The sequence below is a fragment of the Anser cygnoides genome, chromosome 2 (assembly GCF_040182565.1).
Source record: "Anser cygnoides isolate HZ-2024a breed goose chromosome 2, Taihu_goose_T2T_genome, whole genome shotgun sequence".
NCBI lineage: Eukaryota > Metazoa > Chordata > Aves > Anseriformes > Anatidae > Anser > Anser cygnoides.
The window spans coordinates 141869541-141897040 of NC_089874.1; the positions used below are offsets into that span (position 1 = coordinate 141869541).

At 45.2% G+C, this 27500-nt stretch overlaps 1 protein-coding gene across 1 annotated transcript in view; it reads left to right on the forward strand.

Annotated features, from left to right (window-relative positions):
• Positions 1 to 5792: 5792 nt before the first annotated feature.
• GRHL2 (grainyhead like transcription factor 2) overlaps positions 5793 to 27500 on the forward strand; it is a 65163-nt gene continuing 43455 nt past the window's right edge. The window contains exons 1-5 of the mRNA XM_066990628.1: positions 5793 to 6058; positions 17824 to 18013; positions 20985 to 21052; positions 22580 to 22964; positions 26839 to 26891. Of these exons, the coding sequence (XP_066846729.1) occupies positions 6039 to 6058; positions 17824 to 18013; positions 20985 to 21052; positions 22580 to 22964; positions 26839 to 26891 (716 nt within the window). The 5' untranslated portion in view covers positions 5793 to 6038. The remainder of the gene's footprint in view (positions 6059 to 17823; positions 18014 to 20984; positions 21053 to 22579; positions 22965 to 26838; positions 26892 to 27500) is intronic.

Genomic DNA, 27500 nt, shown 5'->3' on the forward strand with positions numbered 1-27500 from the left:
AGTACTCCTCCATTTCAAAAGGGAACAACAACAAATACTAGAAAGAGACACCGCTACACCTGCCTGTAAAGGCACTAAGACGGGGCTGACAAAGCTTAAACAGAAGTGCAGAGACACACGGTCTCGTGACCTTTCCACAGAACAAGGCACAGCAGAGATCTCTTGGCTCCGACACTGGTTCCTTTTGTGCCACCAGACAATTCCCTTTATCCTCTGCCCTTCAAGTAGAATAACATTTGCCTGCTCCTGAGGGCAGCCACAAGGATAACTGAGCAACTGCCTGGGGGCTATCAGCCCCTCCTCCTCCTCAGCAAGCCCTGAAAGCAGCTTTTTTCCATTTGCTGTGATTCCTTAAGTGCCGGGATATTTGATTACAGCATTGACTTATTTGGAGGAAGAAAACGCATCGATTCTGCGTGAATCCGAAGCTTTGTTGCCCAGCTCCTACTGCTCCGACTGAAAAGTGTTTCGGTGGATTCTCCGGACTGAGTTTACTCGAGTGTGGGAAAAGCAAACAATCAGTTGTTTATATGCCATCCTTCACCGTGTGCCTGCTGGAACACTTGCACCTATTTTAAGACATGGTGTCAGAGCAAAAAGAGACTTCATCGCTTTTAGAATGCTGCTTCTTTCGGTGCGCTGTCAGACCTGTGGAGCTTCTGCATTTTTTTAAAACTCTCAGCTGATGCAGAGACATATGAAGCTCCCAGGGAAGTGATCAACATGTGAAAACCTATTTCGGATTCCTTTCGAGTGATGCTCGGTAAATCATAATGATTCAAGAACTGACTGATGAGAGCTGAGAGCGGGAGCCTCAGTGGCCAAGGCATTCTCTTCCATTCCCGGTCCCCAGTGAGAGCCCTCCAGTCCCAGTCCACCGCCCACTGCAGACCCTACAACTTTAATTTGGGGAAAAAAAAATATGTTGGTTTAGAAACTACTACTACTGAGGACTAAAAACAAACAAACAAAAAAAACAACAAAAAACGCAACAAATGAGTGTCCCAGTAATTAAACAAAATGATATATAGGTATTAAAACAAATTTCTTCTGAAATTCTATTCACAACCTAAGTGAACTAGCATTATCTCACCTCTACTCCAAAATAGCTGAATTTAAGGATTACTCAAAATGTGCCCATGGATTTGCAGATTTGTTCTATGATGCTGCAAAGGTGTTGCTGCTTAACAGGGGATGCTGGACAAACCCTCGGAGAGATGCACTCTTAACAGAGAGATCAGGTTATTTAGGTTCTCCAGCTCTGGCCCGTAATGACATCACACAACTTTGATTTCAGTTTAATTAAGGTATTTCCAGAGTCCCAGATCCCACAGTACATTAAGTTGTCTTTCACAGATGCTTTCTTATTCTTTTTCACACTACACTTTTTCACTAAAAGCAAAATTACAGTCATTAGGTGACCTAACTGTATTTTCCCCTTGTTTCAAAATGCTTGGGTGAATCACTAAAAAAATACTATCAGAGAGATCAAAGCATCTGCAGAAAAGTTATCCGTGTGTATTAAATTCTACTGAATCGGTTCCAAAACTGTGAGTAATCTTTATGAAATGGATTGGTACTTTAACATCTATTAATCAAGTATGAGCCTAATATTCCAATCTAGTGTCAGACTTAGCTGCCTTCTTAGCTGTCTCAGTGTCTCAATCCCAAAAGGATTGCCAGGCTCTGAGCTATTTGCATCACTAAAAGTGATTTTTCCTCTTTTAAGTTGAAACCACATCACCTAAGATCGGAGCTGCAGATATAATGGATATTAACGTTACAACTCTGACATCTTTCAGAATCACGAACTCTACACTCATAATGAGCAAACCAAAAATAAATAACCCCCACCCTTTTTTCTTACAGGTTTCCACGTTGCTTTGAGGGCTCTGAAAGAAATGCAAATCGGCATTTCAAATAGAAAATGCCACAAAAAAAAAAAAAAGCTCCACGCCCTGCCTTGTGGCCAGGAAATGCTTGATATTCCACGGTCCTCTGTGCTGCTGAAGCGCTGCTGCCACGCGCCATGTGGAGGGAGGCATCTGGAAACTCCAGGTTGCTCCAGGGATCCCAGCTGACCTGTGCGGGGAGCACAACTGGCAGTTTCCTGGCAGCACGTACTCGCCACTGATCACAGTATCCTGATAGCACTTTCATAGTTTTATTGTGAAACATTAAAAGCGAACTGTTATTAGGATCTTGGTTACTTGGTAGTGCTTTCTTAAAAGTTAATAGCGTAACATAATTCATTATTAGAGCATAGCAGCAATCCATTTGGGGTCCAGGAGGGCTAAAATCCATTTATTTTGATGTATGTGATGGCTTTATTGAAGTCAGCTGAAGATCAAGGTCTGTGCAAATCCCAATAAATATAGTTTCACACAGAAGACGACTACAAAGGAAAGGCTATGGGAAGGACTAACAGTAAACGTATCACAGAATTCGTAGGTAGGTGGTTGTCTTTGAACTTACTGTGCCAGAGTGCATTTTGTATCAACAGCCATCAGCGACACAGAAATATATAAATAAAAATATATGGTAATCGTTGGCTACTGAAACCCCTTGTTTTCAAACATCTCAACTCTCACCAAACTACTTTACAGCACTGTTTTGACATAAATACCTCCCTAACGTCTTCTATCGCAGAGACTTTTAATAGTTTTCTGAAAGATATTTCAGTTGCTTCGTGCAATTAGTAAGCCTAGTTAAGCCTTATTTGTACACTCCATTTCCTTTGCCCGGTGCTGGCAAGTCCAAACAACGTTGATGCTACGGAGCAAATAATGTAAACATGAGGTAAAGCTGCAGACAGTTGGATTCTACACTGAATCCTTAGAACAACGCCACAAAAAACCTAGCAGTTGCTATGCAAAGAAGCAAACAGTATGAAAACCAGCAATCTACTATTTTAGGTTGTTCCTGTACACTCCAAAGATGGATCCCCTATATGTTCAATAATGCATTGCACGACCGCTTTATTTTTGCTCTACGCAGCCTTTATTCTATGGGAAGCAAGACTGGTCTGGCCAGAAATAACATTAGATGATTTTTCAGTGACTAACAGATTAGTTTATAATAATCTTGTAACTCGTGAAGAATGAGCACCGGGCTGGATTAGGCAGGACTTGTTTGACCTGCTCGGCTAGAGGTGGACTCCGGCGCTCACAATTTGATTCCAGTCTGCAGCCTGAAGCACAAGGCTCGCCCAGAAAATGATGAGCCCAATGCCTGCAACCTGGTTAAAATAATTTTCAGGGTCCATTTTTCCATCTAAGCAAGTCCCAACTAAATAACAGTTGTCATCTCCAACAGCCTCAGCCAAGCGTTGCTTGCTGCATTTTCCACTCTGTCCCTACCTTTGACCTTGGAACACTTCTGCAGGTGGTGAGCAGCAGAGCTCAGCCTCCCGACTACCTCGTTCTGCGAGAAATTCTCCTGAGGGAGGGCTGCTAAAGACGGTTTTGTAGTTGACCCAGTACTAGAACAACAAACTCTATTTCAGTTTGAGTTACAGTCTGGGTTTGGTCCAAGACGGCAGATAGCATCAAATGCCGTTTTCTTTCCTGTAAAATCACACATCAGCAGCATTTCTACCTGGGGAGGTTGGTATTTTCAAAAGTGCTCATCACTGATCTTCCCCCCATTTTTGCTATACATTTCATACAGGAAAAAAATAATAAAAATAATCCACTTCCAAATGCTTCTCATAGTTAAAACATTAAAAAAGAGAAAGCGGATACCTGAGTTGGGGTTAATCCTATTGACAGTGCTCAAATAGGTAACCTTTTCAGGCTTCTTTCAGCATAACAAATATTTGTGAAAGAAATGTTATCATTTCTGCATTTAGCAGGGAGGTTTCATTAACTTAAACTGTTACAGCATTCCCCCTGCTTCTCTAGGGCAACTCTCAGTATCTCACAATGATGTGCCTGAGAGGCTCAACTTGTTTTAAGACTACGTAGTAATTCTGTATTCAGAACAACTGCTTTATTCGTAATGAATAAATTACTCTGTTTCTCTTCTTTGTTTTATGAAGCCTCACGGCTTCCCCAAAATGTGTTATACAAAGCAATTTATGCAAGCATTGTTATGAATAACGGCCTACAGACCGAAAAGTTTAAAACCAGTATTTGCTATTCAAAATTCAGGCCACATTAGCAACTTTTGATTGGATCCACAGATTGCATGATAATGTTTCTTTCCGGTGACTGATGAACGGAGGAAGAGAAAGGCTAACTAATATCTTGTGCTCAATCAAAGTGTCATTAATCTAGCTGAAGTATTTTTCTAATTCTGTTTAGTTAAAAATACGATGGAAACCTTCACGGAGCTACGCTTAAGCTGACTTAAACTGATCTCTTCTGAACTGGCTTAATTTGGTTATTTACTGTGAATACAGATAAGGCCGGAGATACAGTAACAGTTATTTGTGCCTGATTGTGATCCTGTAACATCAAAGACTTCAGAGAGTCAAGCTTGATTTCAGCTGCAGCAGTAGGTGACAGAAGATCAGGGCCCTAGAATGCAATACTGCATGGTTAGAGACACACATGCAGAACTACAGATTTGGTTATACAGATACTCACTGCTGTGAATATCCCTCCTAGTACATTCCCATCAGGTGAAATCAAAGGTAGAAAATATTCCTCTTAGGACAATATAAATCGCATGGCTTTGCATCATTCAGCAAGTTAACTTTGTTGTGAATATATTGGTCTACTTTCTCTATACACAGCAGAGATAAAGTTGGTATGCCTAGGATACGAAGGTGTCTCAAGGAACAAATGGGGTTAAGTGCGGTAGCAGGAAGAATGAGTAGGGTCCTGACCTTCCTCCAGTGGAGGAATGGAGACTGAGAGCAGGTGAGAGCAGATGGAAGTCTCTCTCCTACCTTTCTACTCCCTCTTCTCTAAGTGACCCCTTGGGTTCGAGGCCCTCATCCTCTCCTTTCCCCAGCGGGTGAAAGCTGCTGCCTGCACACCCTGGTCCTAGGGCAGCACCGAGCCCTCCAGGCAAGGTGCACAGGAGGGTGGGTGACTGTCAGTTTGATGGCTAGGTCCTCTCCAACCACTTCTCCGCTGTGCGGAACACCTCGTTCTGGCTTTCCTCTTCTCTCCAGGCTGACTTTCCTCTTCTCTGCAGGCTGACAAAGCAGACCCCTCAAGTCCCGCGCCCCCAGCTCTCCGATCCTCACAGCACCGCTCCCCTCCACAACGCGCCCTCCGCACTCCCACGCCCCCCAACATCCAACCCAGCCGGCCCCAACCTAAGCTCCACGTCTAAAAAAAAAAAAAAAAGAAAACCAAATAAACAAAAACCCAACACCGAGCCGTCCCCCGACGGCGGGGAGGCGCTGCGAGCCCCAGCGCCGCGTGAGGCGGCGGGGCGGGGGCGGCTGCCTCGTGAGGGAGCCTCGACGGCCGCCTCGCCCCCCGACGGCCTCCCTCCCCCTCCCTCCCTCCCTCCCTCCCGCCCGCCGCCTCAGCGCCGCCATCTTCCCTCCCTCTCCCCTCAGCGGCTGCCCGGCGGCGCGAGGCGCGCTACCTGGCGCGCGGCGGCACCTTTACCTGTGCGCGCCTCCGCCAATGGCAGCGCACCTGCCCGGCCGCCCCGCCCAATCAGCTCGCGGCTCGCCCCCCCGGCCCCGCGCCTTTAGCCCCGCAGCCCGGCGCCGCTCGGCCAAGTTACCTGCGCGCGCCCGGCCCGGCCGCTCGCCACCTGCGCGGGGGAGGCGGCGGCGGCGGGCGGGGGGGGGGGGCGGAGGTGGAGGGGAGGGGAGGGGGGGGGGGGGCGCGCTCCTCCGGTCCTGCCTCGGCTGCCAGCCCAGCCCAGCCGGGCCGAGCCGGGCCAGGCTAAAGGGGGGGGGAGCAAAGCAACCTGAAAAGAAAAAAAAAAAAAAAGCAGAATTACCAGTAGCTCTGGTTCTGCCGTCCCGGTGCGTTCACACGCCGCACACGCCTTTACCTGCACAGACCTGAAAGTCCAGTTCCACCGGGGAGACCGAGGAAAAGGGGAGCGAGTTCATTGGATCAAACATGTCACAAGAGACGGACAAGTAAGTGATGGCAGCAGGCACGCTGCGCCCCGCCGCTCGCCGCGGCCGCCCCGTGCCCTCCTGCCCCGCCGCAGGCACGGGCCGGCAGCGAGCCGCGGCCGGCTGCCCCCCCCCCCCCCCCCCCCCCCCCCCGGGGCGGCCCTTCGGGCTTTATTCCTTTACTTCTTGTATTTTTTTTTTTCCACTTTTTGGGCTTCCCCACCGCCCGCCTCGAGCTGCGAGCGCCCCCCCGGGCCGCCCCGACGGCGTGGGGAAGGCCCCGCGGCCCTGCTTCGCCGCGACCTTCCTCCTCCTCCTCCTCGTCGTCCTCCTCCTCCTCCTCTTCCTCCTCTTCTTCTCCTTCCTCCCGTCGGGGCTACCAAAAAGCGCCGAGCCCGGCACACGGCGACACGGAGCTACGGGCAGCCGCCTCCTTCCCCCGGCCGCCCTCGGGTTCGTGCAGCGCTCGGTGCGGAAAATCCCCAAATTCACTTTTTTTTCCCCCTATATATATATATATATTTTTTTTTTTTTTTTTCACGCCCCGTTGGGGTGGCGGGGGGAAGGCAGCGCCCAGGGAGGCGGCCTGGCAGCAGGCGCAGGAATGCGGCCGCAGCCCGCCCGGCGGGGCCGCCAGGGCCATTTTGGGTGCCCGGGCTGCGGGGCGGCAGCGGGGCGAGGAAGATGGAGGGCGGGCTGCGGGAGGGCAGGCTGCGGGGGGACGGCGGGGATGGCCGCTCCGTGCAGCCCCCCGAGCCGGGGAGGCGGCCTCCCCCCTCCGCCGGGCCGGGAGCCGGCTCCCGTGTGCTCCCCAAGGGCCTTTGTGGAGAAGGAGGTGGAGAGGAGGAGCCTGCCCTGCCGCCTGGGATGGTGACCTGGGAGAAGGACAGAGAGGCTTGGTGACAACCCGCCTGTCAAGAAGGAGGTTATCTGGCAAGAGAAAACGCCAGGGTCGAGTGTCCTGGTAGGGGCACTCCGTGAAGATTCTCCACGAAGGGAGGAGAATCTTTTGGAGGAGAAAGATTTAAAAAAATAAATATGACTCCTGGCCTTCCCAAACCTCATCCGACAGTGGTAGCTACTAATGTGAAATAAAAGTGATTGTGGTAGGAGTTGAGCTCCCAACCCTCACTTTGTTCCCATCTTCGTGGCAATGGGAACAGGAACCAGTGCCACGGGAGGCCCGATAAGTGCCGTCCGTGAAATTAAGGCGATTGTGGCAGGAGCTGAGCTCCCAGCCCTCGCTTTGTTCCCATCTCTGTGGGAATGGGCACCAGTGCCTCAGGAGGCCCGATAAGCGCCATCGGCCCGTGATTTAAGTGCGAGGAAGGGAATGAGGAGAGAGCCCCGAGGGATGCTGGCGAGGCGGGGAGGAGCAGCCGAAAGAGCGGTCACTGAGCTGGGAGGGGAGCCAGGTTAACTCTGAAAGACCCGAGGGGCAAGCAGCCCTCAATAAGCGCATCCAAAAGCTATGCCAGAAGGAGAAAGGGGCCCGTGAGGTGCTCCCCGGCCAGGCGTGCCTGCCCCATGGCTCATAAGGGCCACGGCACACCAAGCACAGTTACTGGGAGCAAGAGGGGAATTTGGGGGGGAAGCGAGCAACTTTGTACCGCGGCCAGCTTTGAAGTAGAAAAATAGCGCAGCTGGAAACCTATCGTCTACGTAAGACTATAAGAACTTGGGCAAAAGTTCTTCTCCTCTGGGTTTTGGATGCTTCTAAGCCACGGGACCATCCTTCCTTTCACCGTTTGGCATAGGGGTAAGCTGCAGAGACCGGGGAATTGATGCCCTTTGTCCCTGCTCTGTGTGGTGCTGCTGGTGTTACCACCGAGGGAGAAGAGAGCACTGCAGAGCACGTAGTGCCCTCAAGTAGTAGTAATTCCCCTGCTGCAGGTACGCCTGTGATCCACTTCTGGTCGGAGGTGTTTAGAAAATCCAGAGGGGGTAGGTAAGAGTTTGAAAAGGAAGTCAAGAGTAAATCCCCTGGGCTCTGTATACACAAGTGTAATGTGAGAAGACAAATACATTTGTTTTCAGAAAAGATGGAATGAGAAATTAGACGAGGGGGTTGCATGGGAAGGCTTTTTTTTTTTTTAAGGCTCTAATTATATCCAATGAAAACCTAATCTGAGGAGTACAAAATTATTCTCCCCCACGTGGTCTTCCTTTTACTTAAAAACAAACCTTCCCTACAGGCAGGACTGGGTAGGGAAGCTCATTATTTTCGAGGTCAGTTAATTTGTCAGTGTCATTGGACATGTTTTTGAGGGACTTGTGCTAGCAAAGTGCTGATGCAGACAAGTAAGCAGCAGGGGGGGTGTTGGAAGCACGGAGGGGCTGCTTTGGGTGCTACCTGCACCATCACCTTTAAGCGAGGAAGGTGGCCGGTGAGGTGAAAATGCTAAAGATCAAGTCCTTTGATTCTTATGCTAAGTGAGGAGCTTGGAAGGGGAGATTATCCCTAAGACACTGTGCATATCTCCCTGTCTTTGCCTTTAGTTTTTATGCTTAAGTTGGGTCTTGCCTGCTTTCTTCCCCGAGCTCCTATCAGCCAGAAGAGATAAGACATGATTTCACATGCATTTTTCAGAGGTAGTACCGACCTCAGCAGGCCGTGGCCACTTGTTCCTGCCTCCCTTCCACCCCCTCGGTTGTGTCAATAGAGCTGTTTGGAGAACTGGGTAAGAGGAGTGTGGGGCTGAGCGTAGCCTGGCCTCCCCTTGGAGGTTATTTTTGGCATCCATTTTTCCTCAGTCTGGGTTCATCACGCCATCCAAAGACGTAGGCCGGAAAGCTGCTCTTACTGTAGTCTATAGAAATAATTTATCACCGCACAACTCCAGATTCGTGGCTAGTAAAGCTAATTGGTGACCTCAATACTTGTGAGTCTTAACGAGGCGGTAGAGGTTGCCACCAGCCCCATGAAGGAGGAGCAGCAACTGTACCACCACCGCGGCCTGCCTCCTGGGACGTGACACAACTGTCCCCACACTCCCGCTGTTGTGTAAGTCACGAGTCCCACACGGGCTGGGGCTGAAGTTGTGCGAGGAATGGGCCCGGTGGCAGGCCCGAGCTGATCCCCGTGGCTCTGGCCGGCCAGCAGCGTGACGGGGAGCTCCGGCTCGGCCGGGCAGGCTCCAGCCACCTCTGTACGCACGAGAGCGGCTGAGGACACCGGGCAGACGGGGCCGGGGCATGCTCAGGCTGACCACATTAAGGAGGGCACCCAGCATGTCCGTGTGGGTAAATAACTGAGGGGAGAGCAAGCCTGGATGTGGGAATGGGTTCAGACCTGCTCCTGTGTGTCAGCGGAGGCATGTTCCCATCCAGCTTGCTTGTGGCTGAAGTCCATCTTGGACTCTTCACGGGGTAATTTGGCCCTGGTTTCGCATTTCTTCCTGAATGTGTACGTGTAGTTGCTGCCTTCATAAGATTTAGCTTAAGCGTCCAGTACAGTAACAGCAAAAGGGCATTTATGGTTTACAGTGTGATTCTGTGAATTATACTTAATTCTTTCTTTGAGGGCCAAACCTGTTCCCACCAACTGATGGGGAATGGCAATTAGGTTGCAGACTGCTCTGCTATTTATTTATTTATTTTTCCACTGCTGAGGGTCTGGATAGACAGTCCATTGAGATGAGTTTTCCAGTGTTACACATCCAGGAATGAATGGAGCAACGGGAATTAGAGGTGTTCAGTGCTTGCACTTTTCAGATGTCAAACTTTCTCCAGAAAAAATGTCCATATTCCCCAGAAAATGTCCATCTCTGTACAAGGAAAGTGGAAAGTCAACTTGCAGAACCTCACAGAACTTGCAACAGCAAGCTTAACTGAGTGGAGTAAGGGTATGAAATGGTTACGTCTTGCTGTAACACCGGTGTGTCTCTAGTGGTGAGGCCAGACCGAAGATCAAAGCAGAGCAGGAGGGAGGGTTTTTTCCCAGGTCACTTACCTGCTTGCAGTGATCACGTAACCTCCTCCTTGTGAAGGAACAGTAAAGACATCACGCTTGTTTTGCAGGGACACATGAAGGGGAAACGATATTATTATACTGACTGACATTTTTTTTTTGTCAAAAAGTTTCACAAGTATTAATCCAGTGCAGACCATGATAGTTACCATAAGTACTTTCTTCTTTGATTATGGAGCAGCCCATTAAGTTGCCTTTTTTTTTTTTTTGTAATTTCACACATGCACACAAAGTAGCATTTTTAAATGCTGATTAGGAATTCATCATGGGATGAATCTTCATTAGCTTTCTAATCAGTGATTGGGACAGTAGTAGCTAATTGAAAGAAAAGGACTAATTAGTTCAGATGCCCTAGTATATGGGGATACTGTCCTGTTCTTTAATAGCACTAACTTTGTAAAGAAGAGAGCTGTTGCTTATGAAATAGTAACCAATGAAACCACATTAAGTGCATATGAACTGTGAAGAAGTCAAATATTGCAACATACCTGTAAGTTAAAAACGTCTTCAACCTTGAAGATTATGCATATCCATGGATTTGTTAATTTTCCTAATAGTTTGAGATAATGGCATTTTTCATATTTCTACATTTCAGTTGATCTGTAAAGTATGCTTTTGATTTTATGCTTTTTTTTTTTGTCTTTGATATTGTGGGTAATCTGGACTCCCAGGATTGCTCAGTCCTGGAATACATGCTTTCCTTCTGCCCGTGTAAAACATTTTGTATTCTGAAAACCCAGCAATCTGCTATTAGTGCAGCACCGATTCCATTCCCATTAACCCGCACGGGAGTAATGAATGAGCCAGGGCTGCGGGGTCAGCGGGCAGGTTAACCTGCGGCAGGCCGAGGAAGCTTTGTCATGACCTGTTTTTAATTTTAAAGCCTACTGCTGCCGCTTCAAGGCAGCTAAAACAACTTTGGGTGCTGTGCGTGCTGGAAAGTACAGTTTTGAGCAAACCAGAGCATGGCCTGATCTGAAGCTGCTCAGTAACTGCTAGGTTGGAGCAACTCCGTTAGCTGTAAGGTCGTGAGCTCCAGAGAGTCTTCGTTTTTTGAGATATCACTGTTTCTTCTACCAATATGCTGAAACCTGCCTTTTTTTTTTTTGTGTTCTCTGCTTGGCTTTAAAAAAAAAAAAAAAGGCAACAGGCTTAGTGCAGTAATAAAAATGATTGTCTGGTAGAAATAATATTTAAGTAAGAGTCAAACAAAACAGTCTCTGAAATCACAGGTATAAAGTCTGTCTGGAGATGAGTAATTGCCTGCTTGTGAGAGTCCTCAGTAGGCACTTACTAGTCTTTGTTGCAGAGCTCTTTTTTTGTACCTCCACTTTGACATGCTTAATAATATTTTTGTCAATGTTAATGAATCACCAATTTATTTTAATCTTGTTAATCACTATTACATGGTTAAGTTATTTTGGGTCTGAGTAAAAACAAATAAAACTTCTAGTACACATGTAATTGTTGAAGTAGTCTGTTTTGCCATTCCGTTTGTGCTCTCAATGTATTTTACTTCCTCTCGGAGTGTTTTGTAAAGGTAGAATAATTTCTTTTAATCATTTAACGTGTTTGATCTTGTTTGGATTTGTCTTGCACTCAAAAAGCGTAATTGCCCCAAAATTGCGAGAGTCCCAAACCTGCATTCATTAGTAGGCAAAATTACTCGGCTTCTTTAATGGGAATTTTTTCCTTGGTATGGGCAGCTGGCTGGGCCAGAGGACATCATGTCTTCTGCTTTCCTGGTGGTCTAAATGCTTTGATTTTTCCTTCACTCCCAAGTCATTTGTGTATTTATATGCCCACCGGATTGGGCTAAGTGCATTTTGGAGACCTGTTCATGCTTCTGGGGAAGATGTGATTGTCGGCTGTGAAAGATAAAAATACCAAGATGCATGGGCCATAATTTTCCTGTTCGTTAAGCATTCACGTTCCTTTGGAGTTTTAACAGAACACAACTGTCTTAATTGAAACAAAAATTGTTGCTGACTTTTTAATTATAACTTTGGCAATAAATCCTGAGGAGTCAAAACTTTTTTTAAAAAAACTAAATAAAACTTGCAGTGAGACAACGGTGTATTTTTTTTTTTTTTTAACTTCATGTCTAGGAAGAGCAGTACGCTGAGGGTAGTAAATTGTGGCTAACCATTGGATCTCACTTTCCAGCACTAGGAGAATTAGGGCTAGGATTTACACTTCTTTATAAAACGAGCACAAAGAGAAATTTATGGTCTGTGATCTGAAGTTTAACTTATCCAGCTTCTATGGGATCTGTCCTTTAGCTGATTTTTAAATGGTACTTAAATCCAAAATCTATGCCCGTGGATTCATATGCATGTACATCAGTTGTAAGACAGATTGTATGAACATCTGTTGTAAATCTGCTTTATAGCAGCCTCATAGCTGCCCGGAGAGTTGTGCAAGTGTAAACTAAACTTACAAAGGGCTTTAGAGCTATTGAAACACCTACCAGGGACTGATCACACTCTGCCCTCCTTAGCTGTGTCACAACTGAAGTGGGAGCCTTTTCCAGCACTCGGCTGTGGCTGGAGCGTGTTCCTGTCCCTTTTGTCATAGCCAACGAAACACAGGCGCTGTTGAAGTTGTCCACTTCTTTGCACGGGAGGAAAGCTAAGCAGGCAGCTTTTCCTCCTGTAGCACCCTGGGTCACAGCATCCTGCAGCCAGGGCTCTGAGCTGGACATTGAAGGGATTGGAAACCCAGGATGCAAGCAGAATCCCTTTGGCTAGTGTCTCGTAGAACTAGCATTTCTCCCAGGGTTTCTGGATTGGAGACAGTTGCCCCGTGCGCTTTCTTATCAGCCAACAAAAAGTGAGTTTGTGATAAATATCCCATGGCCTTGACGTGCTGGGCTGGGAGCCAGCACGACGTGAGTCTGTCTTGCCTTTTCCAGTTACTTGATTGGCGCTAAAATGTGTGTGCTTTTTAACAGTTGTGTGGACCATAGCCTCGTGTTTCTGCTCTGGTCTCACAACCGTTTGAAGAGGTGCTGCACATGTGTGCCTGCTGCTCTGGTCTCACAGGTGTAAGAACCAGGCAGGCTCAGGCCTGGGCCAAAACCTGCAAACTGGGCTTCCTCCCACTCCCTCACTGCCCTGCACGTTATACCTGGTGAGCTCCTGTCCAGCACCTCGCCTGCACAGGGAGGGGGGATGCCCTCATGTCTTACCCAGGGGATGAAGAAGCCTGTAAGGACATGCAATGGAGCACTTCAATTCTTGCTTTATTATTATTTTTCCTTTAAAATTTGTTAAAAGAACAAATGCAATGTCTTAACAAGCAGTCAGACCCCCGGAAATGGCTGGGCTGGGTGCCCAGCTTGGCAAGTCTGCTTTGTGTTTCTGGGGTGAACTTCCTGGGCAAGGCAAAAGTTGGGGGCATACAGGAATAGACTTTGTTCCCCACAAACACCAGCTGGAACAGCATGCAATGCTGAGCATATGGTAGAGGAGAGCAGGGTGACTGCTTGCGCAGTTCCTCCAGGCATATTGTGTCTGGGTCCATCCATGCACTCGAGTTAAAGGTATTTTTGTCTCCACACCCCCGGCTCTTCTTGCACCAGCAGTTAGTAGTGGGAATGGAGAGAGGGATACATCAAACCTGTTCTTATTCCAGCCAGGATCAATGGGGTTTCTATTTTTGGGTGTTTCAGGGTATTTTATGGTTCATGTTGAATCAGCGGGTTGTACCCGGTGCAGCACAGCTGCATCTGCATACTTTGAATTCAGTCACAAATTTAAGAGGCTGCATGAACTTCTCAAATCCAGTGGAAATCTCATGAACACCTCAATGGACAGAGAGACTCAAAGGCAGGAAATCTTTTCTCAATGAAAAGCAAACTCTGATCCCAAAGCTTCCTTCTTTCGTCACTTTTCTTGAATGCCTTAATGGACATTTATGGTTCTGTGCAAGTTAGTTCACAAATTGCATCAAGTTGCATGAGAATTTGTCCACAGTAGGATTTTGTAGCCCGAAGTGCTGGCTGGTGAAAGTTCATTATCTCAGATCTGAAGGACTCGAAAGGCCAGCCCTTTCCATTCACTTCACTTATTGACATTAAGATGGTTGAGTCCTGTCCAACCTGCCTGTCCAACCTGTGATGCTTTACTACAGGAACTAAAATGAAACAGTGAGTACAGTTGTGGACATCTCTATTTATACACTACCTTTGTAGTATCTGGTTTTATAAAATTCAGTAATACTTTTTCTTAAATTCAACAGCATCAGTTTACCAGACGCAGAAATCACCGGTATCAATCTGGAAATCGTAGATACTCCTCTTAGGAGCAAAGCACACAAATTGTGCAAGGCTGGTACAAACAAGAAAATCTCTACTAAATAGTTCGGGGAAAAAAGATTTTGTAAAATAAAGGCCATGTGAAGTCTGGTCTTGATATAAACATTCAGGTGTCAGGGAATCTAGCCCCTAAGCTAGACCATGCCTCAGAAGATGCCTTCATCCTTACACACCTATAAACACACCTATAAACTAAGACACATAACCACCTACTACTGTTTAACGTAAAACAAGAGAAAAATATTTGGCATTCATTAGGAGCTCATCGGATAGCTTGAAAGGAAACCTGCAGCTTTTCCCTGTCGAGTATCCCCACTTGTTAAGCTGTATCTACACCGTACAGCAGTGGCGTGATCTCGGCGTGTGTAGGCATGCCTCTCCTGGCTTTGAAGGTTAGTGCACGTCCCAAATGCGGCAAGGAGGAGGAGGAAGATGAGGATGAGCAGTGGGCTAGCCCCATCAGCAGCGGGCACAGTCAGGGTTGGGCCTGTTCTCCACCACCTGGCTTGTGCTGAAGCTTTGGGCTCTTTTAGAAGATGCACCTGGGTCTAGATGGGGTATCTGCTGCTATTGCTGGCCTTGCTATCCCCATTGAAGGAGATATTAAAAAATGTGAAACATTTGTCTCCTTTGCTTAGGGTGGGCTTGATCTTTCTGGAGCCACTGCCCCCCTGTCACATTTCCCTGACGTTGAGGTTCAGGACAAGGAGAGGGGACGCGTGTGCCCACAGCGGCCTCAGTTCCCAAGGGACACCCTCTGTCCCACCCAAACGACCTTAATTAATAGAGGAGTTTTCTTAAAGCCAGCACAGTTGTTTTGGCTGACTGCTTTGGGTATAATCTTTGAAATGATTGACTATGTTAAATCATGATAATTAGGCCTGACCATTAACCTCCCACAGAGCTGATTACAGGGCGGGGGGGGGGGGGGGGGGGGAAGAGGAAGTTTTTTATTTTTCTTAGTGCTATTGTTTCGGGCTGTTTGCAGAGTAAACACAACGAGTGTGGCGGTTGATTATGCTGCAGACCGTCTCTGGCTAGAGGAGATAATTTAATTTTTAAACATGAAAACTGGGGTTTTAGTGCAAACACGCTCTGAGGAGATGTTGGGGGGGCTCTGGGTCCATGCACCTGTGGCTTCCCAGCCATCCCCACTGTTCACTTGCGGCCTGGTTGTGCTGGAAGCGTTTCTCCTTTACCTTAACTCTTCCCAGCACGATCACACACGACACCTCTGAGGGCCAGCACTACCTTTTTATCACTTTAGGACTGCCTTCCCCGTTAGGGTAGGCCGGGCGGGCTCCTCCTCTCCAGCATTTCTGCAGACGAGCACAGCACGTCTAGTGAGAGGTGTTTTTAAAGGGCATCTCGCTGTCTGCCTGTAGCCCTCATAACTCAGTTATGACTCTCACATGGATGTGAGAGCGCGGCCTAACAAAGGACAGCTCTCGACAGTAAGCTAAGATTGCTGCAGGAAGGCGAGGAGTTTTGTGCGCCACACCGGGCTGCTGCCCGCCCTGAAATGCCGGCGGTGTAGCTGAAGGGGAGCTTTGTTGAGGAAAGGAGAATCCTTGCATGGAAAATGAGCTCCGAGCCAGAGAGGATTGGCTACTCCAGGACGGGAACAGGCCCTCAGCCACCCCTGGCACAAACAATGGGGCCGCTGCAAATCTGATTTGAGTCGCTAACAATAAAGTATTGAAAAGGAGAGCAGGCCTAGCAGTTCTCTCTGTCTTTCCCCGGGTTCCTAATTTGTGCTTCAGCTTTTGTTTGTTCTAACAAACCTGCAACAACACAAATGTGAATACAAAGAGGGCAGAAATCCTTGGAAGAGGTGGCAAAAATCTTTGGAAGAGGCAGCAAAGGCCAGGCAGAAAGAAAGGCCCTCAGGAAAGAAGGGAAACTTCCGAAAATCCAAGTATTTTAGATGAAAGGAAGACATAACCTGAACTGAAATTGTTGGGTGTGTTTTGTGAAGCTACGAAATGCTCTCTTCCCCCACAGAGTTCACAAAACTTGTACTCCATGTTCCACGTAGATGATTTTGTTTTTCATTAAATAAAGAAACCTGTAAACAGTGCTCTTGTACCAAAGAGATGATAATCTCAACCACCCCCTCCTCTTCCTCAAAGGCCAGAGAAAGCATTTGGCTTCAGTGTGAAGTCCGTATGCTGCGGGCTCAATCCTACAGACATTCCCATCCCCTGGCCGAGAGGACATGCACAGTCCAGGCCGTGGATTCAGCTGGGCCCTTACCGAGCAGGCACCTCGGCTGTGTGGTTTTAGGATGACAATTCCTTGCAACAGCCCAAGTTTGTCGTGCTGGCCCTGTAGGACGGAAGAGCATAAAGAGGAGACTGAAAAACAGACAGTTTCTACGTGGAAGATAGCACGAAATGTCTTGCAAAAGTCACGACGAATAGTGTGGCTAGTCTCCCCAGTGAAGGCAGCGTGTTCAGTCACTCTGTAGTCTTTGCAGCTTTGGGATTTGTACGGCGTAACGTGTTAAAAGTTTCACCAGGATCCTTGTAACCTGAGCCGTAAATCTTGCCAGTGTTCTTGCAACGTGCAGTAAGCACAACACCTCTCTCCAACTGTTTCCCTGCCTACTCTGTTTTCCTGCTATCTTGTGTAATAGGAATGCTACTTTGTTTTTTTTTTTCTTTCCCTAGCTCTTTTATCCTTGCGATTATTAAACATTTTACAAAAGCAGGTACTACTATCTTGATCTATGTTTCCATTATACTGGAAATTTCAGCCACGTCTGTGGCAAGTAACCTCTCGTGATATCCACTGGCACTGGTCAGTTTGTACCACTTCTGGGCTGGAGGAAACCGCTCCACTGCAAATCCCACCTACTAATGGTCTTGTGTATATTTGCCATGGCTCTAACTACATGTGGTCAGTGATAAAGTGGGAACTGAGCCCAAATATGTTAACTTCTTGTGCTCCATGCGCTGGACCCATTGCTCATATCTTTGCTATTCACAGCCTGTCTGAAGTTGCTGACAAATTGCATTCCAAAAGCAGAGAATAGGTCAATTATAGGATGTACCCAGTTACTAAATACAGAACTAGACTCAGTTTAGGTGAACACTAGACTAGCATTGCATTTTTTTTTCCATTCATGTCTTCTTATTGTAACTGACCTTAGATAAATGTATTTTTCCCCAATCAAGTGTACATCTGGCAAAAATGTTGGTGCAAAGTTGTTCTTGTATTGTTGCTTCATTTTTTTTTACAAATATTTTAAAAATATTTTAATAGATCTAACTGTATTAGTAAAAATACATTTGAATTATAAGATCTACACACAATTTTTTGGTTAAGTTCTGAAGATGTCTAATACTGATAAATATGTCACAAACTTTATTACAGAGATGCTTGATGTAATCATATGACTTTCATATAGCTATGTGATGTTCTTTAACATGCCTTGTGAATTACAAATAAAATAATCCCTGCTGGATCACAATTTTATTCTTCCTGTCTATGCAGTAACAAGCGACTTGTGGCCTTAGTGCCAAATGACACTTCATTCAACACCAGACGAGCGTACACCAGCGAGGATGAAGCCTGGAAGTCGTATTTGGAGAATCCCCTAACAGCAGCTACCAAGGCTATGATGAGCATAAATGGTGATGAGGACAGTGCTGCTGCTCTTGGCCTGTTGTATGACTATTATAAAGTAGGTAACTGCATCATTATTCCACCCTGCTGCACTGGCAGGGGCCCAATCAGGCATCCAAAGAGCCATTTTTCAAAGACAGGAGTGACTATGTCTTGTTTTCTCTCTGGTACTTGCATCAAGCATCCTTTCTGTTTTAGGAAGCCTATCTGCGTCTGTTTTGATGTATTTAGTTCTGGAAGGAAAACAAAAGAACAAAATCAAAATTCTCATATCAATGTGCAAGCATTATTTCTTTTTCAGCATGGCATTCTTCCTCTTACCTAGGGAGAACCTTGGATGAATAAGCCCCCTTTTTATTTGTGCTCCTCTACTTGCAATGTTCCTTAATAAGTGGAAAAGGGGAGACCTTGTCCATCTGTAGGTTTGTCTACATTTTGCTTCATTCCACATGTTTTAGTTTGTCTTTGGCTGCAGTATCTCTCATCTGACAATTTCCCATGTTATTTTTATTTGTACAAAGATTGCAGTAGGCTGTGTACAGACTCACAGTGAGGTCTAGCCCTTGCACTGGAAGTTTGCAGTATAATCAAAAGGTGGAGGACAGAAATGGAGCTGGACACAGATCTAATTCAATTTACAGGGGAGGCACTGACATGCAGTTTCAGTTTGTATCTAGTTTTATGCCCAGGGCTTTACCTACCATTTTGATACCGCATTTCTTTTTCATATATTTCATAGTTGAAACGGCTTCTGCTGAAATCGGAGGAGAGCCCTACAGGGCACAGAAATTTCACCCTGAAACCTAGGCTCACCTCTTTGTACTCTGGAAACAGAATCTGTGTTGCCTACCAAACACTAAAATATGAAATTGTTCATTTTACTTAAACTACCTCAGTGCTCCTGAAGCCACCTCAGCTTGAATTGGAAAGATGATCTTTGAAAGCCGGTAGAACAATGCCAGCTCCCCTCTTAATTCATAAGGAGGTGGAAATGGAAGTTAAAAATGAAAAACCTCTGCTGCTGGCATTTATTAGTATAAATGCTTTTAGAGAATGGGCTTCTCTTCCTAGTCTCTGCTACAATCACTAAATGAGTGTTCAGGAAAAAGGGTTTGTAGGCAAGATGCCATACACCAACCTTATGATTAAATATTGTTTTACTTCTCTACTGATAATATTTCAAGAGATGTCCCATTCTTTTGTGTGTTGCTGTCAGTAGAGAGGGACTTTCCGCAATGAGAACGAGGAGAGATCCTGTTCTCTGCTTCGCAGTTACCACAATGCCAGAGTCTGAAGTTAATTTCATAAAATTCGGGATGTGTATGACCATCTGGAGTGTTGGCTTCTGTCTTAGCAATACCCTGGTATCTAGCAGTTCATTAATCTGCTGGATTTTTTTTTTATAAAAACAGAGAACAGCCCATTCCCTTCCCATAACTGTGTTCCAATAAACATATCTGTTCCTCATTCCAGACAGTTGCAAGGACTCAAGGGTTCAGATGGAATAAACTGTGTTAATCTCAAAGCCATTTCCAGCATTCAGTAATTACTTCTGTCTTAGTGGGAGAAAAGGATTATTCTTGTTGATGCTCTCGAAGAGAAAGTTAAAACCTAACTTTAGCTCTGTGCTGTACTCTGGAAGTACAGAGGAGGACTTCCAGTGCACAACACTTTGCCCAACACAATTGTCCTTATTTATCATCTGGCTCATTTGTTCTGATGTGCCTGGTAATTTTTTGAAGGGCTTTTTCCAGTTGATAGGAATTAGTTGAATATAACTCCTTTTTTTTTTTTTTCCTTCTCCTTTTTCTTGTACTGATATTTACCTAAACACAGACCTTCGTTCAAGGATAAATATGTGATCTTAACATGGGATTCAACGTGTGTGAGCTGTGGCTTGGAACCCACTTCTAAAATACATGAAAGAGCTTAGTTAACCAGCAGGACACTTAACAAGGAGAGAGGATGTCCCTAAGAGCAGGAAAGGCTCTGGCTAGCACTCTTGGACTCTGCTGCTGTCTTGCAGATAGAGCTGATGTTAACCTTGGCTACTGTAGTGAACTGTAGTATTGTTTTTCTCTTTAAATTTGTATGCTTTCCTGATCGTTTTCTAAAGTATTTAAAGATAAGAGGCAAGACTTCAGCCTGTTCTTAGGTCTATTCTTGCTCTTTAATCCTGAGTTAGCTGCTGTGATGGAGTGGGTATACCTTCTCTTGTAAAAAAACAGAGTAGAAGTGTTAGATCCAAAATTACTGGTTCAGCAAGAAAAGAAAAACACAGTCACGGCAGCAGCTTTGCCCTTGGTGATTTCATTTCTATGCTGGCGTCAGGAAGCCAGTACGTGGGAAGGCAAATCTGTAAGTCACTTTTGGTGTCAATTTTGAGTCTATTGGGGTCAGATTTGACTTCATTCTTACATCTTGTGGCTGCCAGTGCACTCAGCAAAGCAGAAGTCAGTGTTCTCTGGTGACACACCAGGGTGCCCTGACCTCTCCCCATGCTAGTGAAGAGAAGGATCCGCAGACTTCCCCTGGTACGAGTTCTGCATCCTCCTGACTGCTCTGTAGCGGGAGGACTGTGCAGCTGGCTCTTGGGGTTTAATTGAAAACCCTGCTTCCTCTGAGCTAAAAGGGTCTCCATGCAGTGCTCATCAAAGGATCATGTCTTTATTTTCATCGTTTGTTATCCAGTGAGAAGTGTGCGTGTCTGAGAGTTTGGGAATATAAGCTTAGATTTTGTCAAACACAGACCTAGCTTGATATTCCAAAGATAAAGACATGTCGAAGAGAGCTTTGCTCCCGATTTGTGTGCCCAAGAACTAAGAAAAAGCACAATCTCTACGTTTTTCCCTTTGAAAATTATCTTCCTGTTCATGATCAGTCTCCCATAGAAACAGAGCTCCTGGCATCTGTGAATTAGACAAAACTGATACGTTTACATTTTTCTAGCTGTTTACAGTAGCGCAATCTGAAGTTGCAAATACCTGACAGTTGCATTTACCTGACCCCATGCCTGATGTTGTTCTCAGGTTCCCAGAGATAAAAGGCTGTTGTCTGTTAACAAAGTGAATGATAATCAAGAAGACCAAGATAAAAGGTACAGTATTATTCAAAATCATACACCCAGATACTAACAGTGTTGATCGGTTGGGAACTGAAGAAGCTATGATAGCCTGAGGGTTTATGGTTTTCTTCCAAAAGATAAAAGAATGAAGAGTGTTTGAGGAAGCAAAGTTTGCTCCCTTTTAATTTATTAAAAAATAGGATTATTAAAAGTGCAACTTGCAAAGTAGCAGAAAGTTTCAGGGTTTGTGTTTTGTTCTGCTGCTGCTGCTGAGATTAGTAAAATCAGATTATATTGATAGTTTGCTATTGACTGCTTTTCTTTCTTTTTTTTAGGGCAAAGTCTGAGTAACTTGGACTCAGTAGCCTGATTTATATAGTTTTATTTAACATAACTTTATGTCTACCCATATGCAAATAACTGTTAAAATTATTCCATTGGAAAGCTTTTGTTACTCATCTCAGATTTCAGCCCCCCTCAGTAGTCTAAAAGTTACTTGATGAGTCAGAGGAAGCAGATTCCTGCCTTCATTAAGGCTCGCGCACCAGAGAAAGCGTGTAGTTAAGGAGAAAGAACAAAGTTTTTGCATTTAGGAAGCTATCTTCATGAAAAATTGTAGTTGAGAGAAGCTACCTGAGGTTTATTTCAATGTAGCTAATTCAGGACTGCCCTCTGTGGTGTTTACTAGCTGTGTTGTGTGAAAGTTTAAATAGGTAGTAGGTAGAAAGTCGCTGTTTCAGAACAGAATATGAAAGTGTTTTGAGGGCCAGCTTTACATCTGCTAACTCCAAAGAAATTCCAAAGTTGAGTGTGATCGACAAAACTGGCTTTCGGTGGAAAGCCAAGCGAGAGGAACCCTGATGTCAGAACAGATCACCTGGGCTGAAGACAAAGCAGAAACCTACTAAAAGGTTTATAGGTTAACAATTTAATGTCAGCGCAGCTACTATGAACAATCTGATTGTTTTCAACAGGAACCGCAGGTAGAGACGTGGGAATGCTGCTGGGGGTTACCTTGCAGCCACGATCTTGTTACTGATCTACCCTGATACAATGGGATTCCTGAGCTTGTTCTTTCAGAGGAGCATTGGTACCAGAGTTACAGGGGCAGTAGCAGCCCGTCAACAGCCTGAAAGAGCATATGTCAGCACACGAATTTTGCTGTTCCTCCTATTTCACATGCAAATTATTTACTGTTAGTGATTCATACCTTGTGTTACTCTTTATGCTTACTTTGTGCCTAAAGGTTGTTGCACCGGTGGATTGACTTTGCATCCAAATTATAAGCCGAGACAAAAATAACCCCAGATATGCAGAATTTTATCATAACAAGTCCTACCAATTGTCTTTCCCAAGCCGTTAAAGAGTTTGGGACCTCTCTGCTTGCCTCGCAATGTCGTGTGCCTAGTATTTGTTAATGTACTACTTGTTATGGCAATGGCTTATCGGGGTTGAAAGTGCACAAATCTCCTTCCCTGCCATCTAAGACCATTAAGCTGTCTGAGAAGGAGATTTACTTTATCAGGACAGTCCATAACGTTTTTTGGTTTTGTCTCACAGAAATTGTATCAATACCACGGAAGCTCAGAGCAATTTGAGCGGGGGAGAGAACCGCGTGCAAGTCCTGAAGACGGTGCCCGTTAACCTTTCCTTGAACCAAGATCCGCTGGAGTCGTCCAAAAGGGAATACAACACAAATGTGTCTGGCAGCTCGACGCCAATTACAGGGACTGGAGTGACTGTGGTAAAAGCAGAGGAGTTCACCCCTGTTTTTATGACCCCACAAGCACACTATGCAAGAGGAGAAAATGAGGAGCACCGAGGGGTTATCTTTGAGCCATACGAAGTGTCCAACATTGCTCCCCACACAAATTATCTCAAAGATGACCAGCGCAGTACTCCTGACAGTACGTACAGTGACACCTTCAAGGACGGAGGAACAGAAGTAAGTTTTTCATCTCAAATTAGCATCTAAGAACTCAATAAAAAGCTGTAAACAAGATAAGGAGCTTTGAGCTTGTAAACAAGATAAGGAGATTTGAGCTGTCCATGAGAGCCATTAGAAAAACAGTAATGCTAGTTTCAACAAACTCATCTCCTCGTCATGTTCCTGTCTGTCTGTTCTCTCCTTAGAGGGGAACATCATGAAATGTTTCAGAAAGCATTTTAAAAGTTGTTTATTGCAAACTCGGACAGTAACAGATAGTGATCTTTTGTCTTCAGGGATATTGAAGCAAGTAGAGGGTAGTTGCCATTCTGAAAGATCTGTTGTCCATTAACTAGATCTGCCCTCAGACCTATTCATAGCAGTAAGAAACAGCAGCCATTTGTAACTGGGAAATTCTTGATGTTCTCCTGAAAGTGCAAATGAGCAGTGTCAGTCTGTGCTGCTAGATAAGCCTAATTTATTCAGAAGCTGTCTGTTGCACCAGGCTCTGCTCTGTAACATAGGCAAGTGAGCAAAACTAGTAGAATGAATTGACTGGAGGGGAATGGAGAAGTTAACAGGCAGGGAAAGGAGTACCCTCTGGCTGCTTTTGCCTACAGCAAAATAATGCAAACAAATCAGAACTGTAGAAAAGTAAATATTATTTAAGGCTGACAGTACCTCTGCAGGTAATTAGACATATTAGGTGGTAAAGCTCTCCTCAGATTTTCTCCTTCTCCTCCTCCTCAGTGAAATTGTTCAAGTAACAAGCAAAAGCACAAGACAAGCCACATTAAGGATAAGTTGCTCTTACTGAATGTATGAGAAATTTGTTGTGTGTTTTTATATGCGTATGTTAGAAAAGCAAATTGTCTCCACGCAGGCGTCATAGATCAAGACGTCCGAAGGTGAAATCCATTTTAAGATACAGAAATGTTTCTAGGTCAACTAAATGACTAATTAATGAGGGAATTCTAGCTTGCCATTGCAAAATCGGGAAAATCAAACCTGGGATTAGAAACACAGTTGTGCATTATCAAATCACAGTATTTCAGCTATTTTTCATTGTTACTCATTGTTGTGGTTTAACCATTGACACTCATCAATGACTTCCTATGGAAGTCTGCTAATAATGTACACATGGCTTTCCCTGGGGAGCTGCAGCTGAGCGGTTCCACCGTGCTGGTTCGTTAGGGGACCTGCTGCTGGAAGTTACCTGCACAGACAGTCTGTGCTGCTCAAAGTGCTGTCTAAAGTGCAAAGTTTGTAACCTGGTGGGTAAAAAGGGAACTTACATCTATTGTCTTTCCTTGCATCCCAAACTCTGTGTTGTGGTATCAGTAATATTTTGTCAAGTGTTTTTTAAATTGTTGATTATCTTTTAAAGCAGTACGATACTTGCCATCTAGGCTTTCTCTGCAGCCTGTGGAGAAAAAGGCAGTTCAAACTTAATTGCAAAAGCGTGTTGAGTGAATTTTCAGGTGGCATTCTCTCCTCTCTGTCTTCACCTCACCTCTGTTACAGGCAGACTGAGCTTTAACTAGGTCCTCATCTGTAGCTGCTTGAAATGTAGGTGAGCTGAGCACTGCTGTTAGCAGCCTCCCAGCCCAAAATGTTCTCATGTGTATGACCCAGGGGAGCAAGAAGTTTTCCCACCTCGCTGCAGAAACACTTAGCCTGTCCCTTCACTTGTTCTCAACCACCTAAATCCTGGGATGTGCTCTCGCCTAGCCATAGTGTGTTGGCTTCTCCAGCCATGTGCTGTTGGAAGGGGCAGTGGTATGAAGCAGGCATGGGGAGAGCATAAAGTGTCCAGACATACCAAGAGAGAAACTTATGTCAAATTGTTATTTAAAGTAAGAATATAGTTCTTACTAGTTTTCCTGTTCATTTAGTTACAATCCCTGGGTTTGGCTACAGCAAATTTAGAAATTTAGTATTTCTAAATACTGTAGTATTTAAATATAAATATAAATTTCTAAATACTGCAGTATTTAGAAATAGTTTTAAGATGTTTATTGAGTGACTCAGTTCTGTTATACTGAAGGAGCGCCGAGTTTTTATAGATCCCTGTGGTAGTGGATGCCTCAGTCGATCTGTGTTGTGTTCTTTTGATACAATTTTAGGAATGTAAACATACCTTTCTAATCTCTTTTGTTTTTTTATTATGCTGTGATTAATTTATGAGTCCTTTATAATATAGGACACAATTTTCAAGGATAGGTAAGTAAATGGAATGTTTTTGAAAGCAGTAGCCTCTGGCCATCATGTAAAGTGGGACCTGCATGCTAACATGGGACCATCTTCACTGTAACCATAGAATCACAGAATGGTTTGGGTTGGAAGGGACCGTAAAGATAATCTAATTCCAACCTCCCCGCCGTGGACAGGAATACCTCCCACGAGACCCCATAGATCTCTTGCAGTACTTAGCTTACCTGTTCTGATGCGCATTAATCCTTGACTTTTGATCTTCAGGAAATACTCCTAACTGGGACACATTACCTTTGCACCTCACTAGTGTCTTACTGGGTATTTATTGTGGCACAGTTGCTCATAAGGTAAAATTAAAAACTGTTTAAAAATGACCTGACTTGATGCTTGTGGAAATGAAACAGCTTTTTATTGATGAGTGGTGATCACAAAAGAAGCCCTGGAGATTAAATGTAATGAGCCATTAGTGAATGAGAATCACTAAAAAACGTGTTTCAGGCAAAAGACAAGCAAAGAAGAAAATGCAAGGCTTACGTAATAGAGTACAAATGGGCTTGTATGCTCAGGCAGGCAGAGTAAAAATCCTTGCAAAATGACTTCATTTTTGAGAATTTCACCTCTTGATATAATTTTTGATAGCTTTGATAGGTGTGTTTTCACTTTGTGAAGAGTGACTCTAGGTCTTATTTCATCTAGTAAAGTGTGCATATAGTAAAGTGTGCATTTGACTCAGACAGAATGGTATATTGAAAGTGAAATACTTTCATAGACTCCCTGGGTGCCCGAGGCCTGCAGGGCCCTCTGGAGCCACCCGGTGCCACCCGTGCCCAAGCAGGGACACCCAGAGCAGGGTGCCCAGCACCACGTCCAGGCGGCTTCTGAAGGGCTCCAAGGAGGAGACCCCACAGCCTCTGGGCAGCCTGTGCCAGGGCTCCGTCACCCGCACAGCACAGAAGGGCTCCTGGTGCTCAGGGGGAGCCTCCTGGGGGCCAGTTTGTGCCCAGGGCCTCCTGTCCTGGCACTGGGCACCACTGCACACAGCCTGGCTCCGTCCTCCCTGCACCCTCCCCTCAGGGATTTACAGACAGTGATGAGATCCCCTGGGCCTCCTCTCCTCCAGGCTGAGCAGTCCCAGCTCTCCTCAGAGAAGAGGTGCTTCAGACCCTTGATCAAAGCCTTAGCCAGCATCACCACACCTATTCAAAGTAGGCATATAGTAAGTTTTATCAACATTTCACTGTAGGCTGTAAGGACCTCTGTCCACACACATAATTTTAAATAAAAAAAAGCAAAACAAAACCAAACCACTGTGAAGTCTGTAGGAAAACTGGGATTTCTTTTAAAAGTCCGCTTGTCTTTGAGGTGGGGTGTGCATTCACAGGCTTGCTTTAGAATAGGTTAATGTGCAGGCAGGGAGAACAATAAGGCATGAGGTGTTTTTCAGCTACGTTTCTGTAGCACTTAGGTTATGAAAAACTAAAAGCTTGGTATAAATGAACTATCTCTATCAATTCCAGTGTATAGACCATAGACACTCCTCCTCGGTTTTTAGGGATTTCAGTTTTAAATGGCTGATGGTTTCTTCTGAAGCGTCCTTAACTAAACACAATTTTGCTCTTATTGGTATTTTAATTTTGTTTGCATCAAACTACACATAATTATTGTTTTTATTTTTCAGAAGTATCGCAGTGTGTCAGTGGGGGCTGAGGAATATATTTACGAACAAACAAGGTATGGCATAAACTTTGAAATGTTTTGGCTGGCATCACATAAGAATGGATCTAGGAGAGGCTCCTGTGCCCGCTTCCCACCCTCCCTCTTGTCACCCCAGGGCACCTGCAGGCCTCACTTGACACTGACCAGCATCGCTCTCCCCTTATCCTCCTCTGTGTGTTAGCTTTCAAATCTGATCGGTTTGTATCTTCATCTGTTGTGTTTCTTCAGCACTGCTTTGGGTTGTAACTCCTCTTGACCCCCTGGAGTTATGTGAGATTAAAACTGTTAAAAGAAGCCCCCCCAGGTAACAGGGCAGAGCTTTGACAGCTGGGTCATGGAAGATCTTTCCCATCTCTCAGGACAGCAGGATGCACAGCCCAGATGTTCAGGATGGCTGAACTGGCTCCACTCACCTTATGAAATTTCTGTCTTTATTTTTTTCCTTCTGGTTTTCCTAGATACTCCTTGTAGGCTTTCTGGGAAACCCTCTGTCTTTTTATACTACTTTTTGTCATACTTTATGTTTACCTACAAAACAATATAAGTAAAACATTCATTACAAATCATGCAAAAAAATGAGGATTTTGAGGATTTTTGAAAATAATTTAAAAACTGAAATTTGAA